The following is a 22,031-nucleotide window of genomic DNA, read 5'->3' on the forward strand; positions in this document are numbered from 1 at the left end:
GAAAGAGTTCACAGTTCACAGTTTCTGAAAAGAAGGGAACCTATTGCAGTCTGATACAGCATGTGCAAAAATACAGTAAAGTTTGCGAGCAGTATGAGTGCTAACCAATACACTCACACATACACCAAACTTGTGATGGCAAAATTTAACTTCTGGTGTCATGCAGAATGCTCTGGTCTACCATAAAGCTGATACATTAAAGATAAACAATACATAAAGTTTACTGCTTTGCATTTGTTTCAAGACTCAATTATAGAATCACTTGTAACTATGTATCTCTAAACCTTTTTATTTAAGAAATAATGCATGCAAAAAGCACATGAATGTTTCACTTAATGTTTCTTTTAGCATGCAAAATATTGAGATGTACCTTTTTTGAAAAGATCTCTTTAAAAAAAGTGTATCATTTCATAGAACATTATCTCTTTTAGTAGGAGGCATGTTCTTTGTCCACCACCATGTCCTATGCTTACATTAGGCAACCATCACTAGGAAGAAACGTGGACAAACCAGGTTTTGATGATACTCTCCATGAACTGCCCACAGTGACTTACAGCATTTCTCTTTTTTTTTGCAGTAGCTTCTTGCCTTGAGAATGAGATGAGGATTGGGAATCAACCTCTTGCTTCTTCCTTAAGAGTTCACAGTGTTGCTATTAAAATGTCAGATTGTAGAACCTGCGGGTAGGGGACCGAAGAGATGTTTTCTATATACTTACTGACATTAATGAAGCTTTTGGATAAGCTCTCCGAGCTTGCTCTCTGGCTGTTTTTGGTTGGGGGTTTTTTGTGTGTGGTTTTTTGTTGTTGCTTGTTTGTTTGTTCGTTTTTCAACTGTTGAAAGCCTTATTTGTTCAAGGACTCATGGCCATGCTCTTATGTATTTGTGAGTCTTTGGAGAATTAGAGCTTGAGTGGGGTTTTTTTGGTTTTGTTTTTTTTCCTTTCAGCAAACAGCTCTTTCTTTCTTGGTGACTTGGCAATACTCTACAGAGTGTTTGTGCATTTCTGTACGATACATACTCAACAATATAACAGGGTTGAAAAGATTTACACTCTTGGGTTGGAAACATAATTTGTCATATTATCTGCACACCTGCACTTTTTCTAGTCACTGTGGTTTATTTATTTTTTTTTATTCTAGAATGGTTGCCTGGGGAAAACAGCACTGCTGTGTTGGCAGAATAGAGGACATTTTCTTGAGATTCAGGATTGTTCTAGCAGTCCTTTTACTTCATTTGTTCCTGGCTACAGCAGACAAAGGTAAGACAATTTTTTCCTGATTTACCTAGTGTTGGTATTCCAAATAAATAGCATTATTCTTGATGAATAGGACTTTTGAATGTATTCAGAACAGGCAAGTTTCTGTCCTCCTGAAATCAAGAGGAAAAACTGCCATTAACAAGAAATGAAACAGTTGGTGCTTAGCACTTTGGATATACAAACCCTATGTTTACATATTTGTTTTCATAAAAAATCTTCAGTATTAGCTTCTTTTTGGCTGTGGATGAGGAGAGAATGTAAACACAGTATGTAATAACAAGACAAATTGCTTTCTTGCTATTTTTTTGAACTGGAAGTGTTACTATTCAGAATGTGTTGTTAAATCTTTTACACTGCTCTTACACAAACACCACAAGATCCTTTGAGCTTCACTCTACTTAGTGCATGTATGAGCATAGAACATTTGCATTGCTCTTGGTTGTGGATCTGAATACGGCTAGGGAAAAGGTAGTAAGGTCCAAAACATGTAACAGAAATGATGTATTTGAATTTGACAGTCTATGCTCTTTATATAGCAGTAAATGAAAAATAAATTCATAAGGTTCTTGTACAAATTGGGTAACTGACATGGTGATGCTTTTGCATGAGGTACAGTAGAATCAGCAATTTGTGTTTTATTCATGGCTATTCTGTAAGCTGACAGATACAAGTCTGTCACTACTCTGGACCTCAACTGATACAGATAACAGTGCTTGTCATTTGTAAAACCTCCTTATATCAATAGTGTGTAATACATTTATCATGTTGGTAATGTGCATGGAATATTAAAAAATTAGAAGTGTTTTTTGCCATGTACTTAATGGCTAGTTTTAGAAACTGCTTCCTGTGTTGTGGCATGTTATTTTACTCTAGAAGGTCAGAGTTTCTTGCAGTTCCAACGTACTTAGTAAGTATGCCTGCTTAATGACGTTGTACTAGCAATGAAATTTCATAGGTTTACAGACTAGACTAATTCTGATTCTAATTCTCCAAATGTAATTATTTTCATTAAATGAAACTTTTATTGAGACAGAATTTGAGATTCAGGTGATAAAACTGTTACTAAGATGGTGAGGTTTTAACCTCATGTACTTTGAATAGTGAAAAGGACAGGGCTGCTCAGCAGGTGGGCGGATGTCATACAAGAATTTTTCCAGGGAAAATTCAACTGCATCTAGAGTTCTGAGGAAGCAAGCAAAGAGGGATTTCGTCTTTCACCTATGTATCACTTGCAAGTGTCGGTAATCCATCAAGAAAAGCTAAACTGACGCAAGGGTTTACTTATGGTTCCACCCTATTTTTTTGTTTGTTTTTTAGGCTGTTAGCACTGTCAGCAGCATCTCTACTCAGTTCTCTCCTCATCTAAGGTGCCAAAGTATGTTTGTATTCTCCAGGAAATAGGAAGAGAGAAGAACTGCCTGTGTTCTTTCCGATGTCTAGGACACTGGATAACGTGGCATAGTTTATCCCCAGATATCCAAATACAACTGTGAATGAAAAGGAGGGATGAAATTAATTTTGAGGAAACAGGTCTTAGCTTCAGATTTCCAAAACGTTCAGCAGAATCAAGTGACCCACATGTAAAAAGTTTCAAGTTTTAAACTTTTTATAAAGAATAGTTATGAGCTCTAGGCAGAATACATAAGGGTACAATATTCTTGTGATGTCATTTTAATGGACTGTAGCAAGCCATATGTGTTACAGGTGGCAAACGCTTGCATAGAAATTAATGACTATTGTTGTTACTGGTTAAAAGCCAGGTTGTGCAGACACATAGACTTGTGGCTATTTTTATTCAAGAGAATAGTCAACTGTATTAATGCTCAACTATACCGATACAGTAGCTATTAGTAATGTAAGCAAAATAACACTGGTACTTATGTACTGAGAGGATTTGCTCCTGTATGTCTACTTCTTACTACCTATGGTTGGCTATCTCTTGCAAAGATATCAATTATTACTATCTGAAAATGTTTGAAAAAAGAGAGATTACATTTTTGGTTTACATTTGCATTACCTTGTCATTCTCAGAAAGTTTATTTTAAATGTTTGGAAGTATGTGCATACATTTCAGGGTTTCTTTTAGGGCTTAAGAGAACATGCTTATTAAGTGGATGCTCTTAGTTTTAGCGAGGGTGAAAAACCCAGTTCTTGCATCTATTAGAGAGAAATATATTAAGAAGGAACAATTTGCAGTTCTGAAAGAGGTTAAGTGCACGAATACAGCAAATTACATTGAAAAGTCAGCCCACAATTACTATAGCATGGAGTTTCCTTGACTCCAAGTTGTGATTTTTGCTTATTTTTCTTACTCTGGAGATGTTTTGAGCATTCTTTCTACTATGCTACCTTTTCTGTGCTGTGGTGATAAAGGTATGTTCTGAATGTGATTTGTATTGTCTGGACCCAAAGGAACTAATTGTAAGCCAGGAATGCCCCTGTCAGAGCACAGCCAGTTCCACCTCCTCGGTTCTATGGTCAAGGGTGGGCTGCAGCCCACAAGTACCATTACTAGAGAAAATAAATGATGATTAACAAAACTTCCAAAAGCTTTAAAGTAATGTCATCTCCTACTTACGTTGCATCCATCCACATATCAAACAGACTTAGCCAAGATGATGTTGGTAATTAATTTGTAACTAATTTAACACTGTAATACGTGTGTTCCACTTGGAACAGCAAAGTGCATTTTCTGACTATGGTTATGATTTCCTTTGTGCTTTTTCAGCATTCTTTGGGTAGACAAACCATATAAAATTTTCCAAGCCTTTCTTGTAACAATTCAGATAGTATTGGTATCTGTTCTCTTAACTTTGGCACCCCTTTTTGGCACTTTTTTTTTTTTTTTACTGTTTGGAGCAAAGTGGGCCAGACTTTCCAGTTTCCGGAAAGGTAGACCTCTCTAAGTAAACTCTGTTATTAGTTTAAATTAATTCATCAGGCCTTGCATACTGATCAACAGTAGTCTTTTTGAATGATACAAAGCAGACTAGGAGAGTCATCAGCAAGATTGATCTCATTTTGCATAATTTCTGTTGGTTACCTGCCTTAAGACTGTTTCCACCTGCAAGTTTATGTCCACTCTGGGTCCCGTGACAACTTCATAGTGTCAACTCCTCTAAAGAATGTAATAGGATTTTTCAGCCCTTTAATTAATTCGCTGTTGGCACATAAACACTGATTTAATGCTTGACATGAAATCAAGCCTCTCTCAGAATTTGTTCACTTCCAAAATCAAGTCTGCTGATGGTACTTCAAGTTTCAATTAACATTTTTGCTCAGGAATGGACTTCCAATCTTCCAATCTGGATAGTTAACAGCAACTTCAAGTTTTGAAGCTATGTCAGGGGACTTCCTTAACTGTTCACTTTGGCCATCTCTGCATGCTCAAGATTGCTTACAGGAATTTTGGAGGGTATATGAGTCATGCAACTATACTTTTGACATATACTCTCTGAGGAACAGCAGCTGCATCAAATCTTTCAAAACCTTCAGAATAGTTCCTACTTAATAATGAAAGACTTGAGCAATTATTTTTCTTTGGAGAGACTGTGTCACAAGTGTTGGCATATAATTGTATATCTAGCTAGCTGTTTCCTTTGTAAAATCAGTTTCCTCATGATCTGTCCAAACTGGAAGGTAGCAGATCTATTTTAATTGCAGTCATCCTTTTACTAAAAAAGGTAGGTACATTTGAGTCTATATCTAGAAATCTCCACTTCTGTGACACTTCCACCTCCCCCCCAGTCTTCCTCACCCCAGCTTTTAAGTCATGTTTTAAAAACTGATTTTCCATGCTGAACTGTTCTTAGCTGAGTATCCCAGATTTTGCCTGTTAGGCTCTGACAAATGGCCAGACTGAATGAGTGAATTCATGCGTTAGGGTTGGGCAGGAGGGAAGTAGTTCTACTGCTTGCTGTTGGGTCAAGTGTGTTTTTCTTCTCCATTGCTGTAGAACCATGCTAAGTGTTACCTTGCCATTCAAAATCCACTGTCTGCTAGTTAGGATTTTCACCTAATTCAGCCTGGTCCCTGAGAGTTTTTTGTTTCGTCTATAGCCTTGTGTGGCACTTCCATGATGTATGTTGAGCTTCAGGAATGATTCAGGGTTGTGAAAGATGCCTACAGGTTTCTGCTAATTAGCATCACAAAGGGAGTCTCAAAGCTATAGTATGCAACAAGAATAGTTATCAATGACTTTCCATGAAACTGGATTGATATATTTCATATTTCGAACTTTTTCTGGTAGCTTGTACCTATCAAGCTGCACTTGGAAGTTAGGAACATCCTCCTGTTTTTCATTTGTTGCTATTGAAAAAGAAATTTGAGAGCCCTGTGGTCAAGAGACAGAGAAGTTGAACACATTCCTGATTCAGAATTCGCCTGATGAAAGCTGGTGTTCTGCTTGGTTGAGAAGATCACAGAAGAGCTGGCTATGACCTTGACAGCTAACTAGGACTATGAATGTAACCTACCTTGGAAAAAAAAAAACCTGATCCAAGTTGCCTGGAAATTTGTCTTTTCGGAGGGGAACTAATGGAAAAGCTTTCTTCCTATATTGACCGATATTTTCCTGCTATCCAACCCTGACCAATCATGATTAATCACATGCTTCTTCTGGAGGGTACATAATAAAAGCTCTGCGTATATTGATAAATAAATGCCTCCTTAAAGGTGTCAGTAATGTCTTCTCTTGCACTGGCTGAGCATCTACTGGGCTGTTTCATTTTTCTGTAGTTCCATTTCATGTCCCATAGGAGTTTTTCTTAGTTTGGATTTATTTTGTTGCTGATGGGTGCACCATAAAGCAAGCAATCATGATAATGGTTGTGCGATTGGAATGTGCATTTTTCCACAAAATAAGAGTCAGCTCCAAAGAGCTTACATCTACAGCCACAAAGCCTGTACTTTTCCGTAGTGGGACAATGGAGGAAATGAGGCATCTACAAGAACTTAACAGTTATGATCAAGTTCCAGTGTTTGGGGCATTCCCTGGCACTATTTGTTTTACCAGCATTGACAGAGCCTGACACCTTGTTTTCACCAGCAAATTTACTGTTAGCACCTAAAATTTTATTTACCGCCACAGTTGAACTCCGGGTTGCCACCATCTCAATGCCTCAGTAGATTTGAGATTCTCAGACCAGATGTCTCTCTAAGTAAATGCCCTGGCAGAGAACAGGGAATGGGGGCTGGATGGGATTAAATTTAAAATAAACCAGTGGCTCCAAAACTAGAATATGGCTATTTTCTACCTTTCTTCCTCTGCCAGTATGCAGCAGAGGATTTAAGAATCTCAGGGTTGGAAAAAAATGGCATGGAGAAACATGATCTTGTTCAGAGAAGGAGGGTGCAAGGCCAGGGCATGAGAAGGCAGTAAGGGCTATAGTCCCTTCTTCTAGCTCCATTTCTGTATTTTATCCAGTATCTATTCAATGCAAAATACCTGTGCAATCCTGGGAATAGGAACCAGGATCTGTGATTCTCTTTTTGCTTCCCACTTGTTGTTTGAGTGCTGCTTTAGAGAGCTACATGGTCATCCTTTGTCTTGTGCATGAGTTTTACTTCAAAGCTTTCATGAGCAGCTAGGATTTATTGACTGCCTCCAAATTTGCTGCTTCCCCATCACAAAAAAAAACAAAAGAGAAGGATACAAGGTTGTTTCTTAATGTGTTGTTTTGAAAACTCCTAGGTAAATGCCTAGGAACAGTACTAGATGGAAGAATAACATTCATACAGAAGATCCTTTTAAAAACAAAATCATTTTACAAATCACCTTTTCTTTATTTAGATCAGGAGGATTTCCTAGGACAATATAAAGCCGTCTTTAAGACTGCATGTGAAGATCCTTGGACTATGTCACCAAGAATTTCTCTGCGTCCCTTGAAAGAATTCATTGTCTGTGTGCACCTCAAGCTATATTCCTCAAATAGTCCCTGGACAGCATATGTATACAATCAAGAAACACCTCACACCAATCTCTCTGCAAATAAGTATGATCTTGGACTTACAGGAGATCATGGTAAATTGAGGATATGGTTGTTCGGAAATCAAATAAATACAACAGCAAGACTTCATGAAAACACTTGGAACCAAATATGTATCCAGTGGAAAAGTGAAGATGAGGAGATGAAGGTATTCATAAATGGAACAAAAGAAGTAAACAAAAAACTAACTGGGAAGGTTAATTTCCCTGGAAAAGGGCAGTTCTTACTTGGCTGTTCAAAGCTACCAGGTACAGCTATGTCACCTAACCTGGGTATGACTGGGGAGCTGTACTTGTTCAGAATGTGGGATAAAGCAAATATAAAGCAATCTCTGGACTGCAAAGATAGTGGTGTTATACGCTGGAGAAAGGAGGACTGGGTCTATAATAAGACAGTAGAAGAGGACAGCTCTTTGCCATGTGGTAAGTACCATTGCACCCCTGTTTTTAAAATAGTATTTTTGTCAAAAGTTGATCTGAACATGTCTAACATTTCTCTTCCAGATTTTACAAAGTCTTTGTCTATTAGTCATTTCTAGCTAAATGCTTAATGAGATCATGTGAGGATCTGCAGCTTTTACCAGCTTTTATTCAAATGTAAAAAGCATAGCAGCAGTCCTTTAAAGACTTTGAACTAGCTTCAACTTTTGTGTCTGTCTACTGTCCATGTAATGGTAATGAGAGCAGGATGCGTCCAACCAAAACTCCTTGGAGTATTAGGACTTTCTATCAATATAATCTTAAAATAATTAATTTACACACCTTCTGTTCAGGGAATAAATACAGAGGTAAGCATTGCTGGTCCTCATTTTGCACATTCGCTGGGCCAGAACTTCAGCAAATGCAACTTTTCACTGCTTCACTGGCACATTACACCATCTTTAGCTGGTATGGTCTACATCTCTAAAGATTACCAGAGGCTCTGATTTCTGCTTGTTTCTGTATCAGTAATGTCTTCCTTTATTAAAATGGCCAAATGGTTTTTCACACATTTCTCAAAATTCCTCTCTGCCCAGAAAAAAAAACATAAAAAGCTTTAAACCAAAACAAAACCGAGGCCAGTTGTATGAGGTTCAACAACGCTAAGTGTTGGGTCCTGCACTTGGGTCACAACAACCCCATGCAGCGCTACAGGCTTGGGGAAGAGTGGCTGGAAAGCTGCCTGTCGGAAAAGGACCTGGGGGTGTTGGTTGACAGGCAGCTGAATATGAGGCGGCAGTGTGCCCTGGCGGCCAAGAAGGCCAATGGCATCCTGGCTTATATCAGAAAGAGTGTGGCCAGCAGGAGTAGGGAAGTGATTGTCCCCCTGTATTTGGCACTGGTGAGACCGCACCTTGAATACTGTGATCAATTTTGGGCCTCTCACTACAAGAAGGACATTGAGGTGCTGGAGCGTGTCCAGAGAAGGGCAACGAAGCTGGTGAAGCGTCTGGAGAACAAGTTTTCTGAGGAGCTGCTGAGGGAACTGGGGTTGTTTAGCCTGGAGAAAAGGAGGCTGAGGGGAGACCTTATTGCTCTCTACAACTACCTGAAAGGAGGTTGTAGCGAGGTGGGTGTTGGTCTCTTCTCCCAAGTAACTAGTGATAGGATGAGAGGAAATGGCCTCAAGTTGCGCCAGGGGAAGTTTAGATTGGACACGAGGAAAAATTTCTTCACCAAAAGGATTGTCAAGCATTGGAACAGTCTGCCCAGGGAAGTGGTTGAGTCCCCATCCCTGGAGGTATTTAAAAGACGCGTAGATGAGGTGCTTAGGGACATGGTTTAGTGGTAGACTTGGCAGTGTTAGGTTAACGGTTGGACTTGATGATCTTAAAGGTCTTTTCCAACCTAAATGATTCTATGGTTCTATGAAAACAAGATTTTATTTTCAGAGAAATTGAGTTTTAATATAGTTGAAATGGAATTAAAGCAAGAGAATAATCTTCTTTCTAGCTTTCTAGCTTCAATCATATCTGTTGACAAGAAAGACAAACTTGAATCAAGCTTGGGTGGGATCCAATTTATCAACCATATTAAATGGTATTACCCCCTAAGACCTTCAGAGATTTTGAGGTGACTAGCTCAATTGGTTCCTAAAATTCTTATATAGCATAGGTACTTCAGTTAAACTGTGGCACCAATCTTAGTCTTCATCACCTTTACCCTTAAAAACTGTACCTATCTATTTTGTGCAGACTAAAAAATATCTTTTAGCTGTGCAATGTTATAATCACTGCCTGGCTGGTTAGATTAAAAGTGTCTTAGTAAGGGCATTAAAATAAGGTGACCAGATTTCTTTTTCTGGGAGAGAAAGAAATCTGTCTGACAAACCAGGACTCAGGGAGAATGCCTCTAACACTGGGTCATAATGAATGAAATGCCTCTGCTGGCCTGATGCTGTAGTTGGGAGCACGCTGTTGGGTTGTGTGATTTGGGAGAGGAGCTGAAGAAAGGATGTCCTTTTGCTTATGTGTGACTGTGTTTGAAGGAACACAGTCCTAGGGCTGAAAGGGGGAACATTCTGTCTACCAGACAAAAGTTTGGTACAAATAAAGTCTGAGAGACATCTGTCTGGATAGTGGGATAAATCCTAGTCAGAGTGGAGCATCTGGTTATCTTTCACTGAGGCATAGAAAGGACAACCTTCTTGTTTTCAGTTCCAGCACTTTCTGCCCTGAATATAGAGCAACCTTGAGCATCACGGGGCAGCTTGGTTAGGCAATGCCCAACTCCAGCCCCAACTGATTAATGATTTTAGAATTAGTGATTTAGGGGCTTGTGGAATTCTTTGTCTAACTGCAAGAGCTCTCTAGTGAGTGTGTAAGATGCATGGTTTCCAAAGCTCTGTTACTTAGCCAAATTGATCTTTAATTATGCTGACAGAGGTTTGTTTCAGTACAGAGGCCATCTCTACTGCCAAATATAAGTTATCTCCTCTAGGTAACTTGGAAGAATAACAGGTTTTCGAAGAAAAGTTCACTGGATTTTTTTTAACTGTTTTTTTACCTATTTTCAGGAATAGATACATTTTGGCTGATTGCCCTCCCCCTCCAAGTCAGCCTGTGAAAGGCATATATTTAGCAAATATCAGTCCAACAATTAAAAAAAAAACCAAAGCATTGACAGTAGGAGCATATAATAGTCAGTGTCAGGCAATTTTAATTGATGGTGCTACTAGTCTTATAATCTGATTTCTTTCTGTAAGTTCCTCTGTACACCTGTGTAAAAAATTATCTGATTTGGGGGGCTTCTCTGTTTCTGTTAGAACAGAAGGACTTAGAGTAGTAAGTCTTCAGAAAGGTCTGATTTTGCAAAGAACATAATTAGCAACAGGTGAAAGCTTGGGAAAGGGCTATGCCTCCTGGGTAGGCACAAAAGGTGAAAAGGAAGTGGTTCATTACAGTCATAATTGTGCCAGAGGACAAGTTTGAGATTTTTTTTTATGATCTGGTTGGCATTTTGTGCCTACATAAAACAACAATTTGTAAAATATTTGGTCAAAGGTTACCATGATTTCTGTGATTTCTCCCTTGTTTAACCACTCAAAATCTTTGTGCAGTGTAAGCCATTATCTAACTGGTGTCTCATAGGCAGTGATGCACTCCATTAATAAGTCTAGATTTACTTAACGTCACATTATTAGCTTATGTTTCCTTACCTCCTTTTCCCACCTTTCTTTTTGTTGACTCTTTAGATTCTTTTTCTTTTGGTTTTATTATTTATTTTTATAATAATTATTCAGATTACCAAAAATGTTTTCTGTTTTTTCTTAACCATGTGAGATCTAATAAGGACCAGAATCCCAATTCTGGTAAGATTTGCACACATGCTTAGCACTTAAAGGTATGCTCAACTTTAGCCAAGTCGTTTGCTCCCCAGAAGTGGATGGGATTACCTTTGCCGTAGCTATGTATCTTATGCATCTGAAGATTTGCAAGAAAGGACATATCTGACTGCTTCCCAGTTTGTGATGAGGGCTGATCACATTTCTTGGACTAACGGAACTTAATAATAGAAAACTTTTAGATCTGAGTTAAAGATGCAACTCTTGCTTCTTCCAGTCACACAGTCTTCTGGTTCTCCTCTGCTTGGTTGTAGCCATTGCATGCTGAGCAGGTATAAATACTGCAGGTAGGGCCAAAGAGGGAAGGAGGCCCCACACATTGTGCGTCACTAACCTTCCACTTACATTCCTCAGGTTCCTGTGATAATTCCCCTTTTGCTGAGAATGAGAAGTAGCCTAACAGCTGTGGTATGGCAAAAGAGTGCCACAGATTGAATGTATCTCACTTTAAAGATCATCTCCCGGTATTTAAAAATATGTAAGTGAAGAAAGATGTGCTCACTGTTCCCAATGCCAACTTTGGAAATTTCTTTATCTTGTTCCTTGATGAATGATTCCTATTTAGCTACATACTTTAATGTGGACAATGTGAGTGATACCACTATGGTCTCAGCATAATCTAAGAAAAAAGTGCACTAAGTAATGTAAAGCTCTGGGTGATTTAAGAGAATACAAAGACACAAGAAAATAGGTGAGTTTAAAATGCTAAATGCTTGAAAATAAACTTCAATCATCTGTGAGCACCGCCTCTTCAGCTGTAATTTTTACATGGCATATTTGCAAGTTGCCTTTAATAATAACTTGACAACTAGAAGAAATGTACTGTTTAAACATTAATCATTTCAGTTACACATTAAACAGTAACATTCTTAATCCAAATATAAATATTCAAGCTGTTACACTGTGCATTTATGCAAGGAGCACAGAGATGACGGGATATCTTTTACAAATTCCAATGAATAAATAAAATAGATGATTTATGGCATAACTGTAAATAGTATCACTGACAGTAAAGCACTGTTTGGTTGCATGTTTTTGCATAAATACAGTTCAGTGTTTATATTGTGGCATTTTAGATTTTTCTAAACTGTCCTGTCCAACGTTCAGGATTAAGGTATTGCCCCCTCTTTTCCATGTATCCTTTTCACTCCCAATATTGCTGAGCCTGCCACTGGTGTTGCTGGAGGAGGTTTCCAGGCTTGTGGGAACAAAGCAATTTGATGCTGATGGGAGAAATGAGAAGTGACCGGTGTCCCGTGTGACTGTTTTGCCTTTGCATGTTCAAGGAAGAGGAAAGCTTCAGTTTGGGCTGTTGTTCTAGTTTGCAGGTGTGGGCAATAGGACGTATGATTTAGGCTCATGTAATCCCTTTTAAAGATTACCCGAGCTGTGTGCACTTCTGATGTCAGAATCGGCTTTCCTGGAAGGGAGGGTGGAGTCCCAGTCTCCTCTGGCAGAAGGTGGAAATGTAGCTGCCACTCATGCAGTCATCCGGTCTGCATCCCAGTCTGTTGGGTACCAAACTTTGGGCCATATTGTTAAGTTTACTGAGTGGATCATGAAAGCTGGAGATGAAAAAATAAATTATTTGACCCAATACCATTTTCTTTCTAAAACTTTAAGGACAGGATACTGCAGAAACCTCTAGAAGCTCTTAAAGGAAGTAAATGTGACGGGGAAGAAAATACCTAACTCTGGAGTGCGTATTTGATGAGTCATGTACCACTCTACTTTGTACATATTAACAGAATGCATGTTTGACCTTCCCTTTCTTTGCTCTCATCACCTCCCTCTTCTGTGATATCAAAGGAAGTAGCTTTTTGGAAATCAGCCTGCCAGAGAAGAGGTGATTTGATTCACCTCAGTATCCAATGTACAGCTTTATACAAACAGATAAAAACTGTATTTATAACCTAATTTCCTAAAAACCTGTGTAACATCAAAGCTGAGTTAAAAATATTGCACCTAAATTTTCTGTTAAGGATACTAAAATGAACTGGCCAAAGTGACAGAGCCTGATGTGAATAAGCGCTGTCATCATTTTCCTACATTTGTTTCTGTCCAATAGCCAGTGATAATTCATCCTTTCTTTCATGGTGCCACCGCTAAGAGTCAGAGCAGACATGAGGTGTCATGAGAGGCACTAAAACATGAAGTTAAGATTGCATTTAGTTTTATCCTATAAACCTATACCATGTGCCTCGAAATCTAACTTACATAAAAAGTCGATAAGGTCTAATGTCTACAGTGGAACAATTGGGGAGGATTTTTACATGTTACTGTTATTAATGCCTTGTGTGACAGGATGGTTCATTTTGGCAGAATGTTTATCCAGCTGAAAGGCTTATCAAATGTTAAAGGGACCCAATCTCTTAATAGAAAATATGGATTTAATTTGAATATGAGAATTGAATGTCATATTTTTGGTGCCTATTTCTGCAAATAGATGGATTTTGGAACAGTACCATTTTGAAATTTTGCTGTTTGGGCTACTCAGTTTTGTTCATGAGCAAGTCCTGTGAAATGTATTAATGCCAGGCGTTTTCATATGGCTGTATCCTAGTAACACTGAATACAAATGGATGGTAGTTGCTGCACTAAATTTTATTAATTTCCTGGTATTTTTGTGTGTATTTGTAAGTCAAAACTGATCTTATCAGCGTCGTTATCTAATGCCATTCTGTGGTGTCAGCTAAGTACTGCGGCATGGGGAGACCATATTACATAGCCACCAAGGTGTCCCTTGGGATTCTTCCATTCGGATTCTGCTGTTGATCTATTTGTGAGAGCTGACATGGTCAAGGGTACCTTTAGTTTGAAAGAACAGTCCTGGGTGATAATACAAACTGTTTTCATTTTTGGCATGTTTTTCAGTTAATACAAGTAAAATTTTAGGGACTTCATTTCATAAACCTGTCATCTAGGCCCCAGAACATGTAAGTCCATAAATGTATGTTTTTCTGCCAGTAATGTTGTCTGTGCTTCTACAAATTGCCAGGGCTGTTGCTGCTCCTTAAGCGTTCAGTGCCCGTTTCATGTCTGAACCTGACTAGAAAGCAACTGCCCCTTGCATTCTCTCACCATGTTTCCTGAGAGACAGAGGCCAGCAGGCACGACCCTTCTTGCTGTACCATCCCCTGCCACTTCACACTGCACAGGCTGGGCAGGGTGGGTGTCCATGTGGAGGCTCTAGTTTACTACAGTTCAGACTCTTTTTCTCCTCCTAAGAAAGCACTCTAGTTGCTGTCTCAGGCTTGCTCAAAGAATGCTTTCTGCAAAAGTTTAAAGACGATCATGGAGTGTTAGGTAAAACAGTATTAGTGAGCAGCAACACTGTTGCCCTGAGATCGGGAAGCAAGAAGCAGCTGCCAGTAACTTAGCTCTTGCATAATGTTGTTACCTGTAGCTGGGTTCCAGCTGCTTGTCACTCCTCCACCCTGGAAAAACTGAACTGCTTCTGGCAGAGTGGGTTGTCTGAAGACAGGTGAATCAGAAAGGGTGTTGCCTTTCCAAAAATTTTAAGGAAGGGTGTACTGATCATGAGTTAGATTGGAGGTAGGGAGAAGAAAAGGGTATTTTTCATTCTTCCAGTTGGAGATAGAACATTGTACACTGTTCATGCTTTAAGGGCTTTTTCTGTATCCTGTGTCTAAGTTACTGAACAAAAGGCATGCTGTAAGTGACAGTGCCTTTGGTGCAGGGACCAGAACCATCCATCCCATCTTGACCACTGTGTTACAAAGCCTCCTTCTCCCTTTCTTTCCCTTTGGCCGAATTGATTTTTGAATTTTGCTTTGCTTGGTGGAACAGCTTCAGCAGGACATGTGGAGACCACCCCATCCTCAAAGAGCCAGTAGACGCATAGTTAAGATCTGTCATGCTAAGGAATGCTGTAAGCACAAGACTGTTTTGTAGACAGGGCCAGGCACTGGTCTCTCTCAGAGCTACATCAGTTTGTGGACCTAGCCTTATTAATGGATTTAGTCTCCTACCAGACTGGAGCTGCTAAAGTTACACTGGTTCCCATTGTCATACAAAGTCATTATGGGAAATGAAGGTTGTCACAATGCAAATACTGGTTCCCAGATAAGCTTTTTGCAGCTGTGGTATGGAGCAATGGCAAGAGTTGCTAAACAGGTTTCATACTAGTGGAACAGTTTCCTCTGCCTACACAGATGGGATTCTCAAGTCTTGGCTTAGCTAGCTATTTGTGTCAGAACAGTACAAAGTGGTATGAAGAGAGTAAGGGACTTGCTGCTTTTGTTTCTAATGATGCATGTTAGTAACAGAAACTGGTGTTTATCTCATTTAATGGAGTTGCCTTTTCCTTCAGAAAAAAGCAGTTCTTGTGGGGACCAATTCTGTCTCCCTTGCAGCAAAAGCAAAGAATAGTGCTGAATAATGTTATTTGCTTATTTATTTGCTGTTTGGATCCTCAGGAATGTTCTCTATTAGAGAAAATGTAGAAAAGTATTACTACAATATATAATGTCTTGTTTTGGAATAGGATATTGGCTATGTTGATTTGATGATCCTAAACTAACAGTGTTGAAAATAACTGCATGGAGCAAATAAAATGAGGTTTCATATACGTAAGGATTTTCTTGCTCTTATCAATAGTAAACAACCTAAGGGAAATAAATTTTCTGTTAGCTTGTAACTAGCATACCTTGAGTTATTTTACTTTCCTTTTTACTTGTCAACTTTAGGGATATTTTAGATTGGACTCTCCAAATAAACCCTATTCACTTTATTTTCTAGTTCTTAAACACAACAAAGGAGGAGGGTTGACAAATATAAGTGAAATTAAATAATGTATGACAGCCTCTCCTCCTTCCCCCTTTCTTTATGCAAAAGTGATTCTGATGAAAGGCTTGGTTAGTGAACTTAATGCTGCACTTTGATCAGTGACAAGTCTCATTCTCACGGATAATTTCTAGCAACTGTAGGCATGTGAATATTGTGCTGTAAGAGAAGTCATGGTTAGATTTGTGTCCAGAATACAGTGCCCCTCAGATTATGCATGCCATCATCACTTGCTGCATTTGCCAACTCCATATTCATGACTTGTGTTTAGCTTATTTTGCTCTCTGTATTGCTGGATTTGTTACTAAAAGCATTTGGCATTTTTAGAGTTCACTATCTTCTTACTAACCTACAGTACTAAACATGTTATTGGACAATTTTCTTACCTATCTCAGGATACTACTTGGGTTCTCAAAAATTCACAAAGCAGGTTGAAGGGATATGGAGGATGGGAAACGCAGTTTGTCTACAGTGACTACGTCTACACTGACTCCTCAAAAGTATGTGAGAGAGACCTTAAGGTCAGATTCTCCGGGCAGATTTTTAAATTTTTTTAAGTGGGCAGAAGAAGCAGTGTGGTGGTCTTTTCTGTGAGATGCTGCATACTTCAAGAGGTGGTTTCCTTTTGAGAATTTAATTTCCTCCAGGGCCCTTTGGTTGGAGATAAGGGCTTTTGCACAAGGTGCTAACCACTTAGTAAGACAGGACCAGTGGCAGGTAAATTTTTGGAGATGGAATTCACTTCCTGTGGTAGGAAAGCGAGTTTGCCCACATGTGGAAGGATACTTTCTTCTCTAACTGAAAGTCCACTTTACTTTATGTAGAGTTGACTCAATTATTTTTATTCACCCCATTCTACCTTAAAAACCTGTTTACTGTTTAAACAATACAGACCAGTTTTATCTGACTACTGCTTCAGTTCTGCATATTATTTAAAGTCGGTATTGTATCTTAACGGTCTTCCCTAAACCCACGCTAGGTGTTAAGAAAATGATTTTATGAGTGCCATAAGAATGAGCCCACATTAGGGCTCTAGAACACATACCTTATAGGACCATGTATTTTAACCACACTTACCATACAGTGAGAAGTCCTAATTTTCCTGAAAATTGACTGTAAAAATTAAGGTTATAGCCACATTTTCATGATCTGTGAAGTTCATACAGTGCTAGATATTAAAAAGACCAATTGTATTTCTCTGTAGGCAGAATCCTAGTTGTCTCAAATGAGATGTTTGGTGTAACTTGGTTTTGTCTTTACTGAAATAGTTTAAACTCAGTAGGCTGATACGTGTGAAGGTGTACTTTTTTACTTTACTTAATGGATGTGTATTATTTTACTTAGAATATTGGTTCTCTCTCTCTCTCTCTGTCTTTTCTTTTACATGAGAAAATTTCCACCCAGGACGCAAATCAACTAAAACTAACAGTTAATTTCAAGGAAAACTCCTAAAAAATTAAATGTAGTGCAATTAATCTGATTTCCATGTATTCATCCTGCCATATTTCAGAGCTGCTTCTTTTAGCTTCATGCAGTGTATGACATGCAACAAAAATGAACTGACATTTCTTTACATCTCGTCAAGCTCTCATGTACTCTCTTACTCCTGATCATTGGCCCCAGTATCCCAGCATTGGAGCAACAAGGCAGCAATCTGCTTACCTGGCTGGCAGCTGTAATCTTTGCACATATCTCGCAGCTCACTCAGGAATAGGGACTGTGTGGTTTCTGTCTCTTTTACGATTTCTGTCACTTCCCCCTCCTGTTCTTGTGGCTGTCCTGCTGCAGAACAGGCTGCCTCTTCTGAGTCTTCTTCCTGCATCCCCTCAAGAGGAGCTTCGTCCTCCTTCACTAACTGGGTCAACCTCTACTTCCATTGTTTCCTCTTGACTGCAGGAGTGACTATTATGGTTAGGGTTGTGTCTCTGGTTTAGCCACAGCATCCATTTGTATGTCCTTAGATCCAGAGACCCTCTTGCTCCTTTCAGGATGCTGGACACAGGCCTGGTAGGCATAGGCCAGGCCCCAACACAGCAGCAAAAGTCTCTATCTGTCTTCAGTGTAAGCAAGACATCCTTCCTTCAAGTGGTCTGCCATTTCAACAGGATTCTGTGCCTGTTCAGGTGTAAACTCCTAGGCTATCAGAGGTGAAAACTGCTGTAGGCATCTGCCCAAATTCTCCCACACACCTTGCTACCCAGGAATTTGCTGCCTCAGAGCACTTTGCTGTGTGTCATCCCCAACTGGGTGGTTACTGGAGGTCCCACAGAGATTTGAACTTGGATCACTGGATTCAGAATCCGAGGATGGTCTTGTAGACTGCTGATGCAAGTGGATCACTACTGATGGAAGAAGGAAGGTGTTCAGCATCTGAGGGAATTAGCAGTGGTGGAGGTGGTCTACAGCAACCTAGGCAACAACCAGGTCTCCAAAGATTTGGATGATGTCCATTGCACATGGCCCATGTGGCAGAGGTTAGTACAGTACGCACCAGTGTAATATGCCAACGCCTTGGTGACGATGGACTGGCCAGATATCAAGGCACTAACTGTGGAGAAACTGTCCCACCAGCTCCGGCAATTCAAAGAGAATCTCTCTTCCTCCGCAACCCTGTGGGCCTGCATCTTGGCTGTGGCTAGAGTGTAGCACCAGGTTCAGTGACTTGAAGAGAATATCTCTTCCTCCTTGCCCCAACAGCCAGGGTCTCAGCTATCAAGGGTGCTGAAGTAGGTGACAGTGCCTTAATTGTACGTCGTGCTATGTTGCCACTTGTTTTTCAAGGCCCAGGATGATGTTTTGGGTGGTGGCATAGGCTGCAGGGTACATTTCTAGCCACCTGCTAGTTGCCTCCACCATGGGAAGCACCACATAGCACTTGCCTTGGTGGCAGGTTCGCAGCGGTGGTCTGATGTAATCAGTCTGCTAGGCCTCCTCATATTGATAGCCCAGCCACCATCTTCTATTCCAGGGAGACTTTAGTCACTTGCCTCACTTGATTATGGCGCATGTTTCATATTCATGGGTAGCCTGTGCAATAGCTTCAATTGTCAGATCCACACCTTGATCAAGAGCCCATCTATATGTTGCATCTCTCCCTAGGTGTCCCTAGGGACATGTTTCATGGGCCCATTGAGCTAGAAATAGCTCACCTTTTCATTCCCAGTGCAGGTCCGCCTGAGCCACTTCATTTCTGGCAGCCTGATCTATCTACTCATTGTTTAGATGTTCTTTGGTGGTGCAGCTTTTGGGCATGTGAGCATCTACATGATGTGTATGCACATCATGATGTAGATGTATTCTCAAAGTACATCTCATGTAATTTGTAAATATGTATGGAATAAGGCATCCCTATCTTACCCAACTCTCCTGCCCCCTGCTTTTTTTTGGTTTAATTTCTCTGTTTCTCTTTGTATTAATAAAATTTCACTTCTTGAATAATTCATCAGCATCTCCTTTCCACATTTTTGCAAAAATAGCTATGTGAAAGCACAGTTGTGTGTACCTGTTACATTTTGGTTGCTGATATTTAGTCTACTTCATCTTCACTCAAGCAAATGTGCTGAAAGGGTTTCTGAAGACATTGGCAATGGAAGGGCAGTGGGAAAGCTCACAGCCTAATCCGTGTCTTCCATAAGTATAAAAGTGATAAACTGAGTAAAAAATTGAACTCAAAAGAGTTCAACTTCCAGCTTTCAAAAAGGCTCGACACATTTCTGAATGGGTGCAAAGTAGTTTTGCAAACCAGCTTGAATTGAGGTGAGTAGCACATCTGAAATGGCTGTGTTTAAAAAAGTGTGTGTGTACAAATATATATAAAAACTTCTGCTCCTAAAAAAATCTTCTTCCTTTGTAGTTGAAACTGCTGCTACGTTGCCTGGCAGAAAACAGACAACAGGTATATGGGGGTTCTGTGTAATTTTTTCCCCATTGTTCTTGTATTTTGGAAAATGCGTAGGAAGATTGCTGCTGCTGTTACTTTTTAATCCATGGAGATAGTTAAGAATATGTAAATATTTGCAAATTAATTATCCATATCATCCTTGTGGCTTATTAGCATATTTCATGGTGCAAATAGCATCAGTAATTTTCCAGAGAAAATGAAAATAAGGTCACTGAGGTTACTCCGATTCTCCTTTCATTGCAGAAATTATATTTACATTTATCCTTTGGAAAGAAGCTATTAGTAGTTTTCAGTGAGGCAAGCAAAATAGTCTGAGCAAGGAATCATGTGAGTGATTAGCATTTCAGAAACTCCTTGTTTACTATGTTTAACAAAAAACCCCTGGGTTTCCGCAGAGACTTTTGATATCTCTGACTTAACTCTTCTACAACAGTAGGAAAGGCTTTACAGTATAATTAGTGTATTGTAAGTAACATTATAGGATGACTTTTCAGTTTTCAGAGAAGATGTTGAAATACCTTAAGTATATTTTTTTAAATAGTATTTCATATTTGCAGTCAGCTGTGCTTTAGATAATATTTCTGTGATAACTGTGACTTGACTTGTCCGCGGCACTGTCAAAAAGCACTTAGTGAACAAAAGGGCTGATGTTGAAGTTGCTATGTGAACCAGATATCAAATTTTCTAATTACTTTTTGATCAAAATACTGACTGTAACAACATCAAAGATTTAGTGGCTAGTGTTTGCTAAATAAATAGTTGGCTGGCTCCTATCAAGATCAGAGGTTCAAACTTGATATAGCTTTTTGTAATGCTGCTTTTTGCAGGATAGAAAAGAGCACAGATGTGTATGGGATAAATTTTGAATGGCAAGTCTCAGTGTTACTACACAAAGTCTGAGAAGACTTCTTCATACCCAACTACAGCCATATTGTTATGTACGCTTGATTCCCATTACCAGAATTAGCGAGACACTCAGGGTAGGCATGTGGCTTTCAGGCTAGCGTGGCACATATCTTGGGTCAATGATTTTTGTTTTCTTAACATTATACGATGCAAACTGTCCATTATTTGTTGAAAATAAATCATCTTCAGTTGAATTCTATTTGAATTCATTAAAATTGTAATTTTTTTTAATCAGAGATTGTTACATCTGCCTTTTTTGACAACCTGGAAGTGTTCTTCTGATAAGCAGGTGTTGCCCTCTTCTGGTGAATGCAGTAAACTTTTGATAATATAAGGAAAGGCTGCTGAGGATGGTTATGTATGTGTCTGAAACTTCATTATGGTCCTTTTTTTCCGTCTTTTTTTTCTGTCTGAAACAAAAGCTGCAAATTCAGGAGAATCAGCTGCAACAACCATTTCTGGTAAGAAAATCAGGACTTTACTGATTACTGCAATGTGTGTTATTTCTTGTTAGATAAATCTTCTGCTTTTATCTGAGGTAATGCAGAAAAGTTGTAATGTAAATGAGTTCCAACATTTAATGTTTTCATTGTTTATTTTTTGAAGAGAAAATTAATTTCTTCATTCTACTTTGTAATGAAATAGCTTGGCCTATAGGATCAATCATGGTTTGTGGCAGTGATGCTTGGGGATGAAGTAGGTGCAAGTTGCTTGATCAGGAGCCTTTTGTCCAGTAACCTAAACAGTGAACAGTTTGCAGAGATGGCAGAGGAGGAACACTGTAGTGAGAGAGCTCCCTTACATCTCCTCCCACCCTAGCAGATGTGCATATGTCATGTGATGCAGTGTGGTATACCCTACACATGCGTGTGTGCACACACACACACAAGACTCTAATAACTTCTGGGACCAGAGGTGATGAACATCATCCATGAAAGCATTTTTAAAAAATGAAGAACGTAGACACACAGAAATAGCTGCGTGAAAGCCAGTTGCTTTCTTGCTTAATGTATACTGAGATACCGTGCTCTGGAGAAAAGAAATAATACAGATACAAACACATATGCTTTTGTTCTTTTACAGATACAATCCTTCTCTGGGAATGGTTCATCTTTAATAATTGCAGCCAATTCAATATTTGTTGTAGTTTATACCAAGCCAAATAATACAGATGAAGTCAGCACTTAGTTTTCACTCTGATTCCCTCGTATTTTGGCTGCTTGTTAGTTGCCTTAGAAAATCAGTTGTCTTCAGGATTGTTACTTAAGAACCAAACATGCTTAGCTTTTACTCTGAGTATGGAATTAAGAGGGCACTTTTGAAAAGGCTCAAAATGGCTAGTCTGGTT

The 22,031-nt window shown here is 39.2% G+C and overlaps 1 protein-coding gene across 5 annotated transcripts in view; it reads left to right on the forward strand.

Moving 5' to 3' along the window:
- Positions 1 to 22,031, forward strand: part of ADGRG2 (adhesion G protein-coupled receptor G2) — a 63,233-nt gene that overhangs the window by 11,530 nt on the left and 29,672 nt on the right. Inside the window, exons 1-5 of one of the 5 annotated variants that reach the window (XM_076356704.1) lie at positions 590 to 683; positions 1,143 to 1,261; positions 7,053 to 7,670; positions 19,730 to 19,771; positions 21,106 to 21,144. In XM_076356704.1, coding sequence (XP_076212819.1) covers positions 601 to 683; positions 1,143 to 1,261; positions 7,053 to 7,670; positions 19,730 to 19,771; positions 21,106 to 21,144 — 901 coding nt within the window. In that variant the 5' untranslated portion in view covers positions 590 to 600. Of the gene's footprint in view, positions 1 to 589; positions 684 to 1,142; positions 1,262 to 7,052; positions 7,671 to 19,729; positions 19,772 to 21,105; positions 21,145 to 22,031 lie in introns of those variants that run through there. The other 4 variants (XM_076356725.1, XM_076356709.1, XM_076356731.1 and 1 more) reach the window with 4 other exon arrangements.

The sequence above is a fragment of the Aptenodytes patagonicus genome, chromosome 1 (genome assembly GCF_965638725.1).
Source record: "Aptenodytes patagonicus chromosome 1, bAptPat1.pri.cur, whole genome shotgun sequence".
In the NCBI taxonomy this organism is placed as follows: Eukaryota; Metazoa; Chordata; class Aves; order Sphenisciformes; family Spheniscidae; genus Aptenodytes; species Aptenodytes patagonicus.